General features: G+C 44.9%; 1 protein-coding gene across 1 annotated transcript in view; it reads right to left on the minus strand.

Annotated features, from left to right (window-relative positions):
• LOC147444304 (Cox19-like CHCH family protein) overlaps nucleotides 1-20301 on the minus strand; it is a 30478-nt gene extending 10177 nt beyond the window's left edge. The window contains exon 1 of the mRNA XM_086526975.1: nucleotides 19999-20301. Coding sequence (XP_086383101.1) covers nucleotides 19999-20139 — 141 coding nt within the window. The 5' untranslated portion in view covers nucleotides 20140-20301. The remainder of the gene's footprint in view (nucleotides 1-19998) is intronic.
• Nucleotides 20302-21564: the final 1263 nt, after the last annotated feature.

Genomic DNA, 21564 nt, shown 5'->3' on the forward strand with positions numbered 1-21564 from the left:
CTCCAAACAATAACCTTTGGGGAGTCCACAGCAGAACTCCTCAACTTGTTGCTTGATAGTTATCTTCTTGAAGGAAGAAACAAGTAGAAAAGAATCCCAAAACCTCAGGCAGTAAAGATCCAATGTGTCGTCCTGGTCATCCTCATATGCCACAAAGATGTGAAAACTCACTTGAACTACAACAACTCCGTCGATGCTTCCTTGCGTAACAGTAGAGTAGACCACTATGTATGGGTATTCCCTTTGAGATATGACGTTGCTCTTCGTACCTTGGGAGTGCTTATAGTGTCAGGTGCACCACAAGGGTTTAAGGATTTTAGCTCGGATCTAGTGCTTTGCAAAAACATAAGGTTACTTTACTTGTCACTTGACACATCCCAACCCTATGTGTCCATGGACAAGCTACACCACAGCAGGGTTCCCGTCAGTCAAGTCAAGTTTAGATTAGCAGTGATCTGGCCCTTTTGTGAGTCTATTCGTAGACCGTGCATGCCCAGTCACTTAGCTTAGATACATATCCTCCGGTTGCACACAGCATGATCATCGGAATTCCCATCAGAATCCATTAGCATCATTTAGGGAAATTTTCCAGTGCATTTAGTCTATTTTCCTATTTATTGGCTATTTTCACTTATTATTTTTAAGTGACTTTCCAACAAAAGTAGGTAGGGCAATTTTGCTAAGTTTGTATATAAGCAAACCCAAGTTAGCACTTTCTGGCAGAAGAGGCAACAGGAGCTTCCCGCTCAACAGGCAACTTCTCAGCAATACCCCCTCTCAGCACCCTAGGCCATCCTTGGCGTTTTTCCCGCGACCAGCCACCCTCAACCGTTAGCGTTTTCAGCATTCCCTAGCGCCAGGCAACCGCAGCAGTCTCAACGTTTCCAACCTCAACAGATACAGCACCAGCCAGCGTTTCATGCAAAAACGCCAGCCCCAATTGCAGACTCCAGCGTTTTTCAGCATGGACAAAAACGCAGATTGCAGCCATTGAAAAACGCAGATTTCAGCCCTTTACAAATGCACATTCTTAGCAGAGGAACGGTAGCAAATCAGCCCCGATTCAGTTGCCGAAGTCCCCCCAAGTTTACCCTTGAAAAACGCAGCCCAAACAGTCACTTTCAGCCACCGAAACAGTCCCCGAATTCAGCGATTAGAAGCCTACAGATTTCAGCCATCGAGTAGTCGCCGTCATCACCGTCGTCGTCATCGGCATAGTCCCATTGCATCAGTCCATTGCATTCGCATTGTGTCACAAAACGGGAGCTTACACGAGCACTTGAAAATCTGAAAAATAAAATACTTTGCAAATGTGAGAGAAGGGAGAAGATCGACACGGTATTGGGGACCAGAAGATGGGCTGGTCCCCCCCCCCGTTAAGAGTATTCTTTTATTCAGGGAGAATTCGTATACAAGCACGAGAACCCGAGGAAACCCCTCCGTTCTATAATCTTAGACCCGAAGGTCATGCTTTCCCGTAAAGGGCTTGGGCACAAGGCCGTTCCTTCCCGTAGGGGACTTAGGCGCGAAGCCAGACTTTCCCATAAGGGACTTAGGCGTGAAGCCGTACTTCCCCTAAAGGGCCTTCCCGCAAGACGGGAGATTCCTGCAAAACAAACCACACAAACACGCGACAACAATTTGTATGGCGAACCCACAATAGATACCTGTCGCTCTTGCGTGGGAAAAGCGACTTCCGTGCTTCGTAGTCTCACGATCTCTTGCGGCAGAGTCTTCTCTTGCTGACGTTGGTACCTCCCGTGAGTGAGGGCATGTGGTGCTTTTATAGCTTCCTGGCCACGGCACGAATAACTGCTCGCGTAGAGATCGCGGCCATGTTTTTTTTTTTTTTTTTTTTTTTTTTTAATGCGTTGTTCTACCCGAAATAGGGAGAGAGAATTCGCTAGCTGGTTTTGTTGCTTTATCTTCTAAGTGGCTGCCCACTTATTAAGTGGGTGGCCGGCATATTTTAAAATTGGTATGAACCTGCCCAAAAACTCAATAAAACCTTATAAGTTAAAACCAATGCATTTAACAACACTTCCCAGGCGTCCCTAGATGCAACCACATGCACGAATGCAATGCAAACATAGATTCCTCGCTGGAAAGCGTCTGCCTTCCCGCGATTGTTCCTGCTTTTCGTAAAAAGCTTCATTGAACCCATCTTTATTCTTGTGCTTGCGTTCTTACGCGTATTTTCTTACTCGGTTCGGATTTCCTCCTTAGCCTACGGGATGCCCCCTTACTGATGCACCCGTCACCCATCATGTGACGCATCAGGGACACTCGTAACCCGGCCCTTTCCACCGAACTTACGGAAACTCCTTCACAATGTTTACCGTCACCCATCAAATGACACTTCAGAGTTGTCCGTTCTTGATGGCAGTTCCTGTAGCTACAATCTTTTAACAGTTGTTAGTGCACACAATAAAATATCCTAAAAAAAGTGATTAATCATTAAAAATAAGAAAATAGTCCAATTAGCAACACATTGTACATCTTTGTGCAATCAAAGTAGACCACTCTCGCCGACGAGAGTGGGGCCTTCGGAGGAGGGTTTTACAACCTCTCGGGTGTCGTATCTCTTCTCTCTCCTTCTCTCAGTCTCATTCACTTGCATGCACAATATCCACTCACTTTGTTAGTGATCATAGCACTCTCCATAAGACGGAAAGCTCTCTCTTTCCCTAAAAAACTAAAAGGAACCTTGAGCAATAAAGATCACTAATCTTGAGAAAATACAACATTCATTCCGTTGCACCTTACATTGGTATCAGAGCTTTGAAAGTGTTCTGTATTACTCAAGGAAAGAACCACAAGAATTTTTTTTTTGCTTGTTGCAATCGCACGAACCCAAGTTTACTTGGGCGTGTCGATTCCTAATCGTGTTTTGTTGAAGAGTGACAGGAATCCCAAGAAAGAAGGGCTTGTCCAGCCTCCCCTTGTGTCTCTTTTCACTCATTGAGAGCGGACCGTGCACTTCGCGGCCAACCAATCGACGTGAGGTGGGAAAAAGCAACCTTGGTGTGAGCGCAAGGCCGCCAAGGGGTGCGCCCGCAGAAAGAAGTAGAACTCGGGTGAAGAGAAGATCCTTCTCCAACGCGATTTGCAAGCGAAAGAAAACCTCAAGAACCCAAGACCCTCAAGACTCAAGAACCTCAAGAACCCAAGATTCTCACGAATCAAGGACCTCGAGAACCTCAAGACCCTCAAGAACCCAAGTTCCTCGCGAGCTTAAGACCCCAAGATTATAGTGTATGGTCGTCACCCGAAGCGGAATGGATACTTCGCATACAGATGATGAGCATGAGAGAGGCGACGAAGACTCGTCCCCACCCGAAGATGATTTCTTCAACCCTCCCCCTTCGCCATCTACGCCACCAAGTGCACCAGACCCTATGGAGGCAATGGTCAAGCAGATGATGGCCATGATGGACAGACAGGAAGACAAGCACCTTGCTTTAGAACGCGAGCGCCTTGCTCAGGACCGTGAGCGCGACGACAGAATTGCAAGAATGGCCGTAGATCAAGCAGCCAAGGACCGCGAGCGCGACGAAAAAAACACAAGATTTGCCGCACAACAAGAAGAAAATCGACTTGCTCTCGAACGCGAGCGCGCTGAACAAAATGAACGAAAAGCAGAAAAGGAGGCCAAGCGTGAAGCTCAAAGGGGAGCTTCGCAATCAAAAATTTATTTCCCAATTGCTAGCCTCGAAGACCGAACCACCCAAAGATCGTGGGAGTTCGTCAAGTGGCAAGCCACAACGCGGATTCCAACCATCCAGTTACAGAAAAGTTGACTTTTAGTAAGTATGACAGTAAGATGGATGCTACAGTTATTCATTCTTGGTTGCATCAATTTAATGCTTATTTTGCGACAACTAAGAAGACAGGAAATAGCAAAGTTTTGACGGCAGCTATGTCCATCAATTGGTACCACGCATGGCAAGAGGCACAGCTAGCCGCGCACCTAGAGGCAGCCGACGATTTCACGCCCCTCTTTTAGTTGGGCTGATTTCCAAGACAAGCTCAAGGCGCGGTTTATGCCACCTCAGTACCTTGCACGATTGAAGGACGATTGGCGAGCTCTCAAGCAAAATGGTATGCCGGTTATGTCTTTTTCTAATCATGTTTTGCAGCTAGGTACCCAACTACGCATGTCGGATGAAGAGCGCAAAGAGGCTTTTCTCTTTGGAATTGGACGAGTATATCAAGTACGATGTCGAGGTACTCGATCCAATCGATCTCAACAAGGCGGTAGCGATTGCTCTCGCACAGGAGATGAAGCACAACAAGGGAAAGCCTAAGGAGAACAAGACTTCCACAAGTACCTCACAGACTTCTCAGAACCCTCAGAACGATAAGAACGGTAAGAATGGTAAGAATGATAACTCTTCTAACCAATCTTTCAACAGTCTCTCATCAAAGAATTCTTCCAATGAATCAAAGGGTAAGGCTAACACAACTGCTAAACCTAAGCTTACTCCAAATGAAAAGGTAGCACAAGGAATTGTAGGAGGATACATCACGTCGAAAGAACAAAGCACTTATTCTAAGGAAGGTCGTTGTTTTCATTGTCACATTAAAAGTCACATAAAAAGAACATGTCCTAAGCTTGAATCGAATGAATCTAAAGAACCCACAGCACCCACTACATCCGTCAATGCAATGAATGATAACACGGGTGTGCCCAAAGTTTCTCAGGATCCTCCCATTGATGATTCTCTCATTAAAGGTTATGGTCGTACGTCGGGGCACCGTTTTGTCATATTGTTTGACCCACGTAGTATGCATGATGTGATCAGCCCCTCTCTTGTTGAGAGAGCCCGCCTCGAAGTTAGTCCGAGATCTCCTATTGAGGTCTCTGGCTTTCGTCCTGGTATGGACGCTCTCATCACGAAGGAGTGCCTTGATGTGTTGTTTGCAATTCAACAGACTGCCTTCACTAGAAGATTTGTTGTTTCTCCTCTCTCTGGATGTGATATGATTTTAGGCATGAAATGGTTTCGTGAAATAAACCCTCTCGTTGATTGGGAGGCTAACACTTTAACTCTCAATGCCAAAAGTGATTCTCCTACTGTCTTTCATGGAGAGGACATTGCTCCTTCTCCATCTCTCATTGCTAATATGCAGGACAAGATTGAAAGGCTTCGGGATAAGGAGATTCTCTCAATCTCTTTGTCTTCACAGCATGACACACAGGATTTGCATGATTATGAGAAGCATGACGATTTGAATGATAATGATCTGCATGATGATTTGGATGAAAAAGACAAGCATGATGAATTGCATGAAGATGATGAGATTGTTCACAAGGATGATGTGTTAGACCATGGTTGAAGAAGGGCACATCCTAGACCATGGTTGAAGAAGGGCAATGGGTGCCAGAGTCGCACGAAAGCCTCTCTGCGCTCTTGCATGCGGTCGGAGCTGCCCTGAAGTCTCTCAAACTGACCGTTGAGAGTATGGATCAACTCCAGCCAAAAGTCTCAAACAATCTCTGTTAGTGGGACAAGGCGAGCCTTGGAGATGCGGAAGAAATGGGCCCACCAAATGTGCTTCCAGGTATCAAATCAATAGTGTGATCCTCAAGACGAGACCGTGACAACTCGCCTGGTAGGCCCTCAGAAAAGCAATTGCCATGAGTGTGGAGAAGATCTTTGCGTTTCTTATCAAGTTCAGACATGTTCGTTCTGTGTTCATCATTTAACTCTTTCAGGCAGATCGAGTAACAACAAAGAGACTGGATTTCATTAATTTGGAAATGGCCGAAGCCAATACAATAGGCATAGACTCGCCCTTCAGTTTTACATCAAGTACAATTTTTTGGCCCTTTTCATTTGTCAATGTCGCTTTCTTTGCCCGATAATCGACCACGGCGTCATTTTTATGGTACCAAGGGACTCCTAGGAGGACGTCACAACCTTCCAAGGGCATTATGTAAAAGTCCTCGTGCCCCAAATACCCTTGACAATGCAACCGAAGTTTGTCAATGACAAGTTTAATGGCTATGTCCCATCCGGGTGCCGCTAGAACTGCCTCTGTTGGTGGTCCCATCCTATCGTGTGTAATCTCGAGCCGCGTCGTCAATTCGGGTTAAATGAATTTGGCCTTGGCTCCTCCATCAAAGAAAATCAGGGCTTCTTGATCTTTCACTTTGCCCCAAGCTCGCGAAAGTTCTGTACTTCCATCAATCGTGCATGGGTTAGTACCCATGCAATCTGGAACCAGTCCTGCTTTTATCTTGCCTTTTCTGCCACGTTCCTCTGCTCCTCTCGAACTCTCTGGCATGTCTTCATGTTGTTCTTGCTGTGCCTTTTTGGGGCACTTCGCGGAGACGTGCCCATGTTCCGCGCATCCAAAACACTTCCCTTCTTTGATGTAATTGGCCCTCTCTCGAAGAGTGAGCCGGGGTCGTGTATCCTTATCTTTCTTTTCTTGGAAACTCTTTCTCTTTCTACTTTCATTGTGAGAGGTCTGTTGGGTTCTCTGAGTCAAGATCTCATCAATGGGGTAAGTCAAATTTCCCAAATGTATCGCAAAACCTTGTTTCGCATGACCCATCAATTCTTGAATAGAATTCGACTTTTGTTTCACGCAATAGTCCCGGATCATTGTAGGGAGTCCGCAGCAAAACCGCTCAAACTGTTCCTTAAAAGAGACCTTAAATGAAGAGATTGGTATAAAAGAGTTCCAAAATCTCTCGCAAAAAACATCGGCAGAATCTCCCTTGGTCATCCAAAGATCATTCCAAGCGGTCCGTATATTTCGTTCGTACTCCCGAGTCACCCAAGAAGAAATAACGAGCCTTCTGAATTTCAACCATTTAACTGGAGCTTCCTTCCTCAGAAGAAGAGTGGACCACCATGTTCGAGCATTTCCTTTGAAGAAAGATGTAGACCTCCTAATCTTGGAGTGCTCTGAGTAATGCCCTCCAGAGAAGGCTACATCAAACTGCTGAATGAAGGCCAAAGCCCTCATAGCATCTCGGAACCCAGAAAAGGATTCAAATTTAATCGGCTGTCCACCTTCTTTGAATTCTTTTACTTTCTTGCTTTTGTCTTCGAGAAAGTCATATAAGTTAGCTCTGTAAAAATGCTGCTTCTTTGCGTAAAACATGTAATCGTCGGAGTCCAAACAGTTAGAGGATGACTCCTTTGTAGAACTGTCAGAAACTGGGTGAAATCTAGGTTTCTTTGCCTTTTTCTTGCCCTTTCCGAAGCTTCGCTTTTTGCTTCACTTTTTACCTTTTCTGTCCTCCTCACTCGAATCAGAAGAGCTAGAAGAACTGTAAGAAGAAGAAGAAGACCCAGTTCTTCAAATTGTACATGCTTCTTCTGCTTTTTTGCCGATGCAAAAGAAGATTGACGACCCAAATAACCTGAGAAGTCAGTCCCTTTCTTGTGCTTTTTCTCTTGCTTTTTGGATTTGTTGTTTGCATCCAAAAGCCGGTTGATCTCTGTCTAAATCACCTCTTGTAATTCTTGCTCTGTAAACATCCTCGGAGAAGGAGATTTCTTGATTGCCGGTTTGATGGGTGGTTATGTGGCTTTCTTCCACTGGGTGTGCACTTCTGTGATGGATTGTTGAGACAAAAATTTTTCAAGCTGCGGATCCTTCGCAATTTTAATCATCTGCTTTGTGCACTCGTCAACCTGCTGTCGACATTCCATCTCTTCAAGTTCGTACTGAGTAGGCCGAGGTTGCCCGTACTCTTCCTCTGTTTGTTCATCAAAATCTTCTTCTGATCTCCTCCCGCATTAGCAGATGCAGAAGAAGTCGATTGATTCTTGTTGGAATCCATAAATGTCGCGAGAAAAGGATCGGATTTCCCTATAGAAGAGAAATCGGCCGCGCTCTGATACCATTGTAACAACCTTGGACACCCCAAGTCAAGATTCTACCGCAACACGACAGAGATTCACTTCAAAATAGTTCACAAAGATGACATGGCCCGGCGTAATTCCGTGCCAAGAGGTGTTGGCCCCAAAGACTGGCGTCCCTTTCGGTAATTCTTTTTATATTAATCTGTGTGCAAAGTACAAAAAGAGCCCGCGGGTGCTCACTCTCAAACTCTGCGTCCAGATGCTCTAAGAAGTGAGCCCCAAAGGCCACTTATAAAGAATTTACAAGGGATGCTAAAAGCAGCCCCAAAAGCTTCTCCAACTCAAAAGCAGTAATCTCCAAAAGCTTTTAAAATTTAAAGCATAAATGCCCAAAAAGCTTCTCAACGTGATTACCAGAAATCCATACAACTGTCAACGTAAAAAGCGAAACGTTCGTACTGTTGTCCGTACGGCCTGCCACGTCAGCATGTCAACGCGTTTTCCGGCAGAATTTTTGATGGCTGCCACGTCAACCTGTCGGTGCATTTTACGAGTCCTGCAGGATGCCACGTCATCAGTTTGTGACAGCAGCTCTTGCATCCTTTGTAAGGAAACAATGCCCCGTCGAAAACGCTTCTCCTCCTCCCTCACTACAGCCAAGCGAGTTACAGACTCCTGAAGGAAGAAGCGACTAAGCTCTGCCAGCCCAGAGCCCACTCTACCAACAGGGGTGTCCTGCATGTCCAGGTTCTCTGTCCAAAGTGCCTCCACTCGCTCTCTAAGCTCTGGATCCAGCAAGATCCTCTCGGGGATGCAAAGCATCGCACCCCCCCTCCTCTGTCTGTTTGTCACAGTGAGAATCACTGGCATGTGGTCGGAAAAAGTAGTCACTGTCAAGATGCAAACATACCTCCCCATGTCACAAATGTGGGCACTGGCGTAGAAGCAATCTATCCGAGATAGATTCACTCCTCCTACCCTGCGGTCAGAGGAAGAGAAAGACAGGCTGTTTGAAAAACTTGGTTCTTGTCTAATAGTGGACTTCTCCATACCTTGAGTAGACCAAATTGACAAGCTTTATTTCTTTCCAAACCACGGAGTGTGACTGTAGATAATGTGCTGTAGAAAAAAAAAGATCCATTCTTTAGCAACTTATGCAAACATTGAAGCAAATTAGCAGAGTCAAAATTTCATAATTATTACCGTGTAGTGTGTGAAGTGGTCTGAGCTCCAAGCACTTGTCATAGCTTTCTTGAATCTGTTCAACTCTTTCTTAAAGTTGGAGAGGTCATTCTTTCCCCAATGACTTTTATCATAGTAAGAAAAAACTGCATCCAGGGCTTCCTACACTTCTACCTTTTCATTTCTTTCTCTGCATCCAGTACCAGATTCCATGGCGTTTTCAGCCCTTGCTTGATCGCCCTCATCTCCCAAGTCCCCTAGCGTTTGCAGATCCACCCAGTCTGCAGCAGAAGTACAAATTGACCTAGCGTTTTTACTAACTCTCAGCCCACAGTCCAGCGTTTTTGTTTTCAGCCTGCTCTGCAGTAGAATACTCAGCGTTTTCAGCATATACAGGAGGTAGCAGATTCAGCCCCAGTTGGTTGCAGAAGATCCCCCATTTTCAGCCATGAAAAGGTAGCCAAAACAGTCATTTTCAGCCACCAAAACAGTACCGAAATTCAGTAGATAGAAGACCACAGATTCCAGCCCTTAGGTCGACTTCGTCATCACTGTCGTCATCGTCGACATAGCCTAGACTTGCATCAGTCTCATGCATACCATTTGTACCAGATTGTGCAATCAATAAGTAGACCACTCTCGCCGACGAGAGTGGGGCCTTCGGAGGAGGGTTTTACAACGTCTCTGGTGTCGTATCTCTCTTCTCTCTCTATCTCTCAATCTCATACACTTGCACGCACATTGTCCATTCACTTTGTTCGTGATCATAGCACTTTCCATTAAGAACGGAAGGCTCTCCCTTCCATAAGAACTAAAAGGACCCTTGAGCACACTTCGGAGCACTCATCTTGAGCAAAGCGCAAACAATCATTCCACTGCACCTAACATTGGTATCAAAGCTTTGGTAGTGTTCAGTATCACTCAAGGAAAGAACCACAAGAATTTTTTTTTGCTTGTTGAGGTCGCACGAACCCAAGTTCGCTTGGGCATGTCGATTCCTAATCGTGTTTTGTTGAAGAGTGACAAGAATCCCAAGAAAGAAGGGCTTGTCCAACCTCCCCTTGTGTCTCTTTTCATTGATTGAGAGCCGACCGTGCACTTAGCGGCCGGCCAATCGACGTGAGGTGGGAGAAAGCAACCTTGGTGTAAGCGCAAGGCCGCCAAGGGGTGCGACCGCGGAAAAGAGTAGAACTCGGGTGAAGAGAAGATCCTTCTCGAACGCAATTTGCAAGCGAAAGAAAACCTCAAGAACCTCAAGATCCTTAAGAACTCAAGAACCCAAGAACCCAAGACCCCCAAGAACCCAAGTTCCTCGTGAACTTAAGAACACACAAGAACCCACGACTTCAGAATGATCATCACTCGAAGCGGAATGGATACTTCGCTTGGAGGTGATGAGCATGAGAGAGGCGAAGAAGAATTTTCCCCACCAGGAGGTTTTTCCGACCCTCCCCCTTCCACATCTACGACAAGGATTGCGCTAACTCCTATGGAGGAGTTGGAACAGGAAAGAAAAGCAGAAATAGAGCGTGAACACAAAGAAAGAATGGCAGCCATAGAGCGTAAGTACACAGAAAGAATGGCAACCATAGATCGCAAGAACAAAGCAATAAGGCAAGAGATGTTGCGACTCTTTTCTTGAATGCAGGCACAGATGCAACAGGATCGGGAAAAGGAGACTCTCTCAGTCTCTTCTTCTCCAAAGCATGACACACAGGATTTACATGATTGTGTGAAGCATGATGATGATTTGATTGACAATGACTTGCATGATGTTTTGATTGACAATGATAAGCACAATGATTTGCATGATGATAAGCATGATGATTTGAATGACAAGCATGATGATTTGCATGATCAAGATGTGATTTCTCACAAGCATGATGAGTTGCATGAAGATTATGTGATTGTTCACAAGGATGATGTGTTAGTGGATGCTTTTTCTAGTGCAGCTAACCTCGTTGTAGATTTGATCAATCACGAAGAACCGATCTTGGCTTTCGAGTCAAGGTCCAAAGAACCCCCACAGGACGATCGATCATTCAGGAAGGATCGATCTTGGCTCTCGAGCCTAGGTCCAAAGAACCCTCACAGGAAGCATTATGTGTTCGTTCAACTTCGCATGATTGATACGCACGCATTGTTCGAGTGTTTCATTCGTGATCGTTTCCTGTATTTTAGTCAGCATCGTTATGTGATCCCTTTTACTAGGCATGACATATTGTATGTTGAGCACGTTTCTGTCATGGATGAGCACGAATGTATGCGGATTGTTCATGAAAAGCTGAAAAGTATGCATTCAAGGACGTCACATTCCATGTCTCTTCCTTGGCATGACACAGTTGTAGAAAGAGCACATGAAAGTGTGAGCACCAAGCATGGGCATTTCCGTTGTGAATTGCCACAGTTGATTGCTCTAGATCAGAAGAGAAAGATTCGATCTCATTGTTTGCATGTGGTTGATGAACGGGTTGTCACTCGGTCTCTATGTTCATCTACATTGCATACACAGTCTTTAGAGAAGACAAGATTTCTTTCCTTCACTTTACATGGAATGGGTATGTTCATGGTTTTGTGTAGGAAGTGGTTTCAGGAATTTTCAGCCATGGAGATTCTTGAAGAAGAAGGAAGCATGACTCTCAACGAAGTTGAAGCATTGAAGGAGCCACAGAAGACTTTGTCGCTTTCGGCGCGGCCCAAAGAAGCAAGCATTGCAGACCTTTATGAAGTTCAAGTACCGCAGGACCCACACATCAGAGTGGGTCGGAAAAGAGTCCATTCCAGGATTCCGGATGCTATTGGCGCTCTCTCTCGACGCCATACAGTTTGGTACCAGTACCTCACTTTGAAAAGGAGGGGATGTCAAGTGACACATCCAGCCCTATGTGTCCGTGGACAAGCTACAGCATGATCAAGGTTCAGTCAATCCAGTCAGTCTAGATTAGAAGTGATCTTGCACTTTTGTGAGTCTATTCGTAGACCGTGCATGCCCAATCACTGAGTGTAGATGCATATCCTCTGGTTGCACACAGCATGATCATCAGTATTCCCTTCAGAATCCATCAGATTCAGTCAAGGGAACTTTCCAGTGCATTTAACCTATTTTTCCTATTTTTGACATTTTTCACTTATTATTTTTAAGTGACTTCCCAACAAAAGTAGGTAGGGCAATTTTGCTAAGTTAATATATAAGCAAACCCAAGTTAGCACTAAATGGCAGAAGAGGCAACAGGAGCTTCCCGCTCAACAGGCACCTTCTCAATAGGAACCCCTCACCACCCCTAGCATTTTTGGATCCCCATCCTCGCCGGGCATTTTCAGATCTCTGGCGTTTCCATACTTTGCATGATCGCCATCACCCTCAGCATCCCAATGTTTGCAGACTCCCCATGATCGCCATCACCACCAGCTTGGTAGCGTTTTTGCATTTCCTCGTCAATACCAGATTCCATGGCGTTTTCAGCCCTTGCTTGATCGCCCTCATCTCCCAAGTCCCCTAGCGTTTGCAGATCCACCTAGTCTGCAGCAGGAGTACAAATTGACCTAGCGTTTTTACTGACGCTCAGCACAGTCCAGCGTTTTTGTTTTCAGCCTGCTCTACAGAAGAATACTCAGCGTTTTCAGCATATACAGGAGGTAGCAAATTCAGCCCCGGTTGGTTGCAGAAGATCCCCCATTTTCAGCCATGAAAACGCAGCCAAAACAGTCATTTTCAGCCACCAAAACAGTCCCGAAATTCAGCAGATAGAAGACCACAGATTTCAGCCCTTAGGTCAACTTCGTCATCACCGTCGTCATCGTTGGCATAGCCTAGACTTACATCAGTCTCATGCATACCATTTGTACCAGATTGTGCAATCAATAAGTAGACCACTCTCGCCGACGAGAGTGGGGCCTTTCGAGGAGGGTTTTACGACGTCTCTGGTGTCGTATCTCTCTTCTATCTCTATCTCTCAGTCTCATACACTTGCACGCACATTGTCCATTCACTTTGTTCGTGATCATAGCACTTTCCATAAAGAACGGAAGGCTCTCCCTTCCATAAGAACTAAAAGGAACCTTGAGCACGGTTCGGAGCACTCATCTTGAGCAAAGCGCAAACAATCATTCTGCTACACCTAACAACTGGACTATAGATGAACCCCTATCCAACTTTCCATGAAATCCCAAGAATGTTATGGCCTTCATCCCACCAATAGAAGCTTTCCTAGGGACATTATTTCCACCAGATGACCTTTTGGGGTCTGACTCAATCACAACATTCCCCATATGCATGGAATTTGGTACCAGTACTTCACCTTAAGCAGGAGGGGATGTCACATGCACATGGCTCTATGTGCCATGTGGACATGCTTCATCGACTTCTGCAGCCGTTTTTCCACTTCTTCCTAGAATCCTAGGAGGATTAGTACCGCAATTTTGTGTGAGCCTGTTCGCAGGACCTGCAAGTCCGGACGAGTCCATTAGATTAGGTTTTCTAGTTTTGGAACCCTCTTGCATAAATGGTTTGTACATATGTTTTGACTGATGTTATTACACTACGGTGGGCATCTAGCATGGCGTGCATTTAGTTCTAAATTAGAGGAATTCAACAAGCCATTCCCCATGTCGATCGGATCCCCGGGTGGGCAAATGTGCAACAGTTTCACCAAGAAAACTAACCCCCTGACCAATCTTAAAAAACCCATTTTTATGATTTATTTTGATGGGTGGTTACCTAGCCTAAGGGAGTTTATAACTCATATTTCAGCCCTATTAAGGGAGCACTCAGCCTAGCATTTTATCAGCAGATTCCTAGAGCTGGATTCAAGAGCATCTCAGCCCAGATTTTGCTCTCATTAACCGTAGCGTTTTCGGAGATCCAGATCAGCTATGGCGTTTTTGGCAATAACCAGCCAACGTTAGCAGATTCAGCCCTAGCGCCATTATTCATGTAGTTCAATCTCAGCGTTTTCAGATTTCAGCCCTTCTCCCTCGCGTAGCTGGCCGGAATCTGGCCTCGCAAGTCTTTGTAACAGACTTGGACACTCTAAGTCAAGAATCTACCGCGACAGCACCAAATAACCACTTCAAAACAGTTCACAGTACACAATTTAATTCGACACTGGCCCGGCGGAGTTCCGTGCCTAGAGATAATGGCCCCAAAGACTGGCGCCCCTTTTGGTATTTCTTCTTGTATTAATCTGAGTTCAAAGTACAAGAGTGCGGGCAAGCGCTCACACTCGGACTCTGCGTCCAAATGCTCTGAGTTGTGAGAGGCCTGCTCACATATTTAAAGTTACAAGGGTTGCTAAAAGCAGAGACCCAAAAGCTGAAATCAAAAGCTTCAAGTAAAAGCTTTGAAAATAAAGAAAAGTTCTTCCTCTCTCTTTCTTTTAATAAATAAAGCAGAGAGGCTTTCTCTTTCTCTCTCTCTTGCTAAAATAAAGCAAAGAGGGTTCTCTCTCTCTCTCTCTCTCTCTCTCTCTCTCTCTCTCTCTCTCTCTCTCTCTCTCTCTCTCTCTCTCTCAACAATTTGCATAGAAAAAGCAATGCCAAAAAGCTGCCCAGCTTTCCGTGGATCACGCTGATGTCCAGCAAATCAGGGTTAGGGTTAGGGTTAGGGTTAGGGTTAGGGCAGAATTAAGGTTTCTGGTTTTAGGGTTAGGGTTTTAGCAAAATTAGGGTTTTTGGTTTAGGGTTAAGGTTTCAGCAAAATTACGGTTTTTGGCAGCCACGTCATCACTTTGTGACATACCCCCCTCTTGAAAGCATTGTAATCGCCCTCGATTACGCCTACAAAACAGAGAGGCCATTAACCGTCTTAGCAGACACTGACTATTAGTACCTACGTACTAGGAACACACATCTAGCACATGTACCAATCGACAGTCACATCACAAGACATCACTAGAGATCACACGACATCACATGACATTCAACATTCATTCGGATCTTAAACCATGATTTATCGGCAATGTAGTTAGCAATCGCATCTAGATCCAGTCGGGACCTCTTAGATGCCCGATTGACTAACCCCTATTGCAACCATGTCCATTCGAGATCATTTAGACCAAAATGCTGCAGTCATTTTGTCTATCAGTTCTTGCAATTAAACAAGTCAAGAACAAGTCAGTTTCATATTTTCCGGAATTCCATTTCATAAAGTCATCCAGCAGAATACTGTCAGCTCTCAATATCCCTAAAGCTCAAAGAGACATCAGTGACTCTAGTATTTGAAAATCGAGGCATCTCTTGACAAAGGAGCGGAGTAACTCCCCTCTGTGCAAACCCACTGCACCAAATCTCCGGCCGAGCTGAATTGTAGGTTCCATTTGGAATAGACTATGCTAAACCAAAAGCTTCAAGGTAAAGATTCACATTCCAAGGAATACCTGCTAGGTCTTCCTCCTCCATTCGCTTCGCATCCATTGCGAAGTAGGTCTTGAATTTAACCAAGAACCGTCAGTTCGATTTACCTTCTTTCTTTCCTTTTGTGCCAATTTCTGTTCTGGAACGAGTATCTACTCGTTTTCGTCCAATTCGGGTTGTACCTTTGCCTTCCCATCATCGGGCACGTCGCCTTCAAAAGGCTTTAAGAGACTCACGTGAAAAACATTGTGAATCCTCCAAGTATTCTGGCAGCTTCAATCCAAAGGAGATATCATTTATCTTTTCGAAAAATCTGGAAAGGACCAAACTATCTCATGCTAAGCTTTCAAAGAAGCCGCTCCTTTTCCTTTTTTTTTTCTTTCTCGAGAGTGCCTTCCCATAATGTAAGAGCACCCAATCACTCTTCTTCAATTTCAAATCGTGACAATTGCGATCTGCTGCCTTTTTCCGTCCTTTCCCGAAATTTCTGCAAAGCCTTCCGGGCCAAGCCCCTCGTGAACTGGTCGGCTTCAACGAAAAATCTTATCTTTCGTGCTAAGGAAGGGTAGAACCTTCGTAGCAAATTTAAAAATCTCAAATGGCATCTTCCCCATCAAAGAGTCAAACGTGTTTCTGTAGGCATATTCCACCAAAGTTAAAAACCTTTCCCAAGTAGTCTTCTGATCCAACCAGAAGACTTCAACAAAGCCAGTACCACTGAATTAGCAATCTCTGATTGCCCGTCAGTCTGCAGGTGGAACGAGAACTACAACCGCGTGCATATGTTTTCCCAAATAGCCTTCCAAAACAAACTCGTGAACCTGGGGTCCTGTCGGAGACAATCGTCTCAGGTATGCCATGTAATCTGAAGACCTGGGCAATAAACAACCATGCCCACGCTATGTTCTTGGGAGATGAAATCCATTGCAATACTTTCCCGGGGCGGGTGGGTATGGGTAAAAGGCTGTAACAATCCCTGTGCTTTATGCCTGTCAAACTTGACCTTCGAGCATACCAAGCAACTGCGAACAAACTCGTCCACATCCTTCTTGAGTCTCGACCAAAAAAAAAGTATCGCTCTACCTCTTTCAAGGTGGTAGCAATGCATCGGCGACCCGTAAAAGGCGAACGGTGGCATTCGGTTAGAACCTTTCCCTTCAACGGCTGTGTAACGCACAACATGGTTTTCTTCATCAAGTAGCCATCCCGAATGGAATAATCCGCTACTATCTCCCCTTTCTGTATTCAATTGAATACATCTGCAAAATCTGTTTTGTGACGTACTGACCATAGTAACAAGGAATGGCCATTTTTAGGTTCCCGTTTCCCATTCCCATCCCAATTTCCCGTTCCGGATCCCCGTTCCGTGTTTTTCCGAAACAGGGAATGGCATTTCATGCATGTTGCCGTTCCCCGTTCAACGTTCCGATTTCCCGTTCCGGGTAACTATGGTACTGACCGACCATATCCTCAAAGTTCCTATGATGTATCGCGTAAATAGCAAGAACCAACGGCTTTCGGAACAAAGTATTTGCCACCAATTTCTTCTGTCCCTACACATGGACAATCCGGAAGTAAATCGTGAAGAAGTTTGCCCACCGCATCTGCTTTTTCCGATAGTTTCTTCCGTAACAAGAAGTAGCGTAAACTCGCATCATCTGTGAAAATCGTAAAATCGGCTCCGAGTAGGTAATGTCGCCACTGAATAAGAGCATGAATAGCCACCAAAAGTTCTTTCTCACGAATCTGTGCTATCAATTCTAGCCTTGAGAACAATCGGCTCTCGTAGGCATTGACATTGGCCTTCTTGCATTAAGACCGCATCCAGACTATGACCACAAGTATCACAATATACTACAATCGACTTCTACAAGTCCGGCAAAGTCAAAACTAGTCCCGTAGTCAATTTCTCTTTCAAAGTCTGAAAGGCAGTCACCTCTGTGGGTCCCCACGAGAAAGGGACTCCTTTCTGTGTCAAGATATGCAAAGGGGAAGCAACCTCTGCAAACTTTCGAATGAACCGCCTGTAGTACGAACACAGTCCCAAGAAGCTTCTAACTTCCTGGACATTCTTCAAATCGGACCAATCACGGATAGTCTCTATCTTGGCCGGATCCATTTGCACTCCTGTTGCTAACACAATGTGTCCCAAAAAGTGTATCTCTGGTAGGAAAAATTCACTTTTCTTCGCATTAATCACTAACTTGTGATCTCGTAATGCCTGAAAGACCTGAAGCAGATGACTATATGTTTTTACCTCATTCTTGGGAAAAACAATGATATCGTCAAAGAAAGTACCAAGAAATAGCCTGTACTCTCAAAAAATCATGTCCATCATCCGGTTAAATGTCGCAGGAGCATTGCCAAAAGGCATCACCAAAAACTCAAATAACCCAAAAGTCGCTCGAAAGGCTGTCTTGTAGACATCTCCCGACGCAATTCGGATCTGATAATATCCACTCTTCAGATTAATACTGCTAAAACATGAGGATCCTTGTAATATGTCGAGTATATCATCGATCCTAGGAATCCGAAATCTGTTCTTGATGGTGAATTTTATTGAGAGCGCTATAATCGATGCACATTCTCCAAGATCCGTCTTCAAAACCAACAACACTGGAGAGTGATACGGTGAAGTACTAGGCTGGACAAGACCCTTTTCCAAATTCATAATCTCTTCGTTTTGTGCTCGGCTCACACTCCAAGTCAAGAATCTACCGCGACAGCACCAAATAACCACTTCAAAACAGTTCACAGTACACAATTTAATTCGACACTGGCCCGACGGAGTTCCGTGCCTAGAGATATTGGCCCCAAAGACTGGCGCCCCTTTCGGTATTTCTTTTCGTATTAATCTGAGTTCAAAGTACAAGAGTGCGGGCAGGCGCTCATACTCACACTCTGCGTCCGGATGCGAGTTGTGAGAGGCCTGCTCACATATTTAAAGTTACAAGGGTTGCTAAAAGTAGAGCCCCAAAAGCTGAAATCAAAAGCTTCATGTAAAAGCTTTGAAAATAGAGCAAAAGTTCTTCCTCTCTCTTTCTTTTAATAAATAAAGCAGAGAGGCTTTCTCTTTCTCTCTCTCTTGCTAAAATAAAGCAAAGAGTGTGTCTCTCTCTTTCTCAGCAATTTGCGTAGAAAAAGCAACGCCAAAAAGCTACCCAGCTTTCCGTGGATCACGCTAATGTCCAGCAAATCAGGGTTAGGGTTAGGGTTAGAGTTAGGGTTAGGACATAATTAGGGTTTTTGGTTTTAGGGTTAGGGTTTCAGTAGAATTAGGGTTTTTGGTTTTAGGGTTAGGGTTTCTGGCAGCCACGTCATCACTTTGTGACAGTCTTCCCTGTTGTGGTCCGGTACTTTGGCAGGCCATCGAGCCTCCCCTCGGCCATTCGCTTGCCGGCATCAAGTGTTCGCATTACTATCCATGATTGGCATCAGCAAGATCTACATTTTCAAGCTTGCTTTACGCGAGAGATCCGCTGCGTTTTATGCTTCAGATCTGCATTTTTGCAACCAGTTTTCAATCCTTCATTCCTCTCACACCGGGAGCACAAATCAGCCCCAAATCTACCCCTTGATGGCAATCCGCAATCCCACATCAAGAAGGATCCAAAGATGCATCAAATCAGCCCCGGAGGTGCCTCGTCTTGAGGAGTTACTACAGAGACGATCATCATTCAAGTCAATAGTGTCTGCACTTGAGGTATTGCATGTGTGTACATTTCATTTACGCAAGCAAAAGAAAATACCACATCAGCAACGGTGTGGGGAGCTCTTGAGAGGGTTGGTTAGGATTCGAGAGTTATTCTTCTCTTTTCTCTCTCTCTCTACTTTCTGTTCTCTTTTCTATCAGTTGATTCCCTTGCTTCTTTGTCAAAATGTCGGCCGTTTTCCTAGAATTGAGAAATCTAGCCCTAAGAATTTTGATAATAAGAATTGCATAAGGAGAAACTTATCCCCTATTACAAAATAGGAATCCATGTTTTCACTATCTCATACCCAATGCTTCATCATGAATAAGTACATGCAAATTCCTTGCAAACACAATCGCATATTCATCGTACATGCCCATTCCTCATAATACACATTCAATGCATATTCATCAAAGGCTACAGAGTGGATTGTGTTTGGGTCAATGCTTAGATGCTCAATCACACCTCAAAACAAGCATTTAACCCACATCTATAAAACATCAATCCATTCATCCCCATTCAAGTTCTATAGTACCCTCTACCCTCCTGTTCTAAAACGTATTGTTCATCATCACGTTCTCTCTTATATGAAAAATATATAAACATGAACTCGAACATAAATAACCATAAATTATTTAAGCTTGAACTCTCATTTGTGAAAGACTACGGATAATCACAAACTTTCAACTGTGTACCCTGTAGATCATTTCTGTAGGATGGATATGTCCACATCGTGTATCTGCTTTCATAAGACAATGAGGTCTCATCCTCTAGAGAAACCAAACCAGTAAAGATTGAACATCCATTTATCATGACCCAAGAGAGGTGATGACCACCTTAGCTCAAGTATCAAAACAAACCGCATGGTAAAACTCCTTGCTTGCTTTCAAAAATGAAAAGCATGCTCTCTCTCTCTCTCTCTCTCTCTCTCTCTCTCTCTCTCTCACCTTCTTCTCAATGCAGGATCGGAGCGCAGAAAGGAGGGCAATGCACTTGTCGGCATCATAAGGGGAGGCGGCAACACAGTTCAGTAGGGCGAGGGCCTCTTCGCCGCAAGGAGGCTTCAGATTGGGGCTAGAGTTCGCCATGCACGGAAACGCGGCTTCTTCAGATCAATGGGAGCAATTTACTTCTACGTCATGATTGATAGGCCTGTGTGAATGCTTAGCTTCATTTAGAAGTGATGTTGCAGCCAACAGAATGTGGCAGTCCACAGGGACACTCAAGATTTAGCGTGTATGGGTGGACTTCGTACATAATATATTAAATATATTATGTACAAAAGCTTATGGCCAAAGTTGTTAAGGACTCAGGAGGATCTTGGCTAGATGCTCTTCTTTGGCAAGGGAAAACGGAACGTGTAGGGGTGGGCACACGTAGAGGTGTTGTTGTGCACATGCATGTACATTGTACCCACCAAGGCAAGGCTTCTCTTCGGTTGTGGAAACGCGAGACGCACACGCACGCATACACACGTGACATGTAAGCAGTGGCTAAAAGTAGTTGAAAGCATCAGTGCAATTGCAAATGTTGACGAGGGGAATCAACACAGATGAGAGAGAGAGAGAGAAGAAGAAGAAGAGTATTTTAACGTCGTAGGAAACTATCGCAAGAGACCTTAAAGATCTATCCGACGAGGAGAGTTGAACTCAAGACCTGTTATTCAAGAGGGAAATGGCATAACCAATCTACCACACTTGGGTGGTAGAAAGGTTATACCATTTTCCTCCTTTTATTAGCACATACCCACACACACACACACGAGAAGAAGAGTATTTTGACGTCGTAGGAAACTATCCAAGAGACCTTAAAGATATGTGCTTAGAGAGAGAGAGAGAGAGAGAGAGAGAGATATTTGTTTGCCATGTGTGGGCTTTCTCTCTGTGCTTGGAGCCCACTTCGCTAGGGTGAAAACAGGGTTACACACACGAGCATACACACAAAGCGAGGACGAGACTGAGTGAGCGGTGTGGTGGACAGAAGAAGAAGCCAGGGGGGGATGTGCATGTAGAGGTCCAACCATGGGGAGCGCGAACAAAGGGGGAGTGCGGGGGTTCAAATTTTATCAAAGTGAGGGTCAAAGATGGAGGAATCTCCATGGCTAATTAATAAATTGTTTTTAGAAATAGCCAATATGTGTTGGAATTAGGGTTGCAGAGAAACACACACAGCTTGGAGAAGACGAAGGAAGCTCAAGGCACACAATAGAGAGTGTATTCCTTAGTGTGCAATGGAAAGATAGATAGCCCTAGAGTGATGGGCGTATATACAATGCACGGGGGAAAAAACCTCCTAAAGAGGGAAAAAATGCCCCGGCGGTCCTAGTGTGTTCACACACATCACTACCACATGTATATGGTAACAAATCCCCCCTGGAGTGATGCGGTGAACGAGAGCTGGCACATGAGTAAAGGGAAGTGCCATGCCCTGAGGACAGGATCAGTCCACAAAGGGGAGTAAGCCCAAAGCTTTGCGGAAAGCTTCAAGCTTCTCACGAGACAATGCCTTTGTGA

The sequence above is a fragment of the Adiantum capillus-veneris genome, chromosome 13, assembly GCF_014529385.1.
Source record: "Adiantum capillus-veneris isolate H3 chromosome 13, ASM1452938v2, whole genome shotgun sequence".
NCBI lineage: Eukaryota > Viridiplantae > Streptophyta > Polypodiopsida > Polypodiales > Pteridaceae > Adiantum > Adiantum capillus-veneris.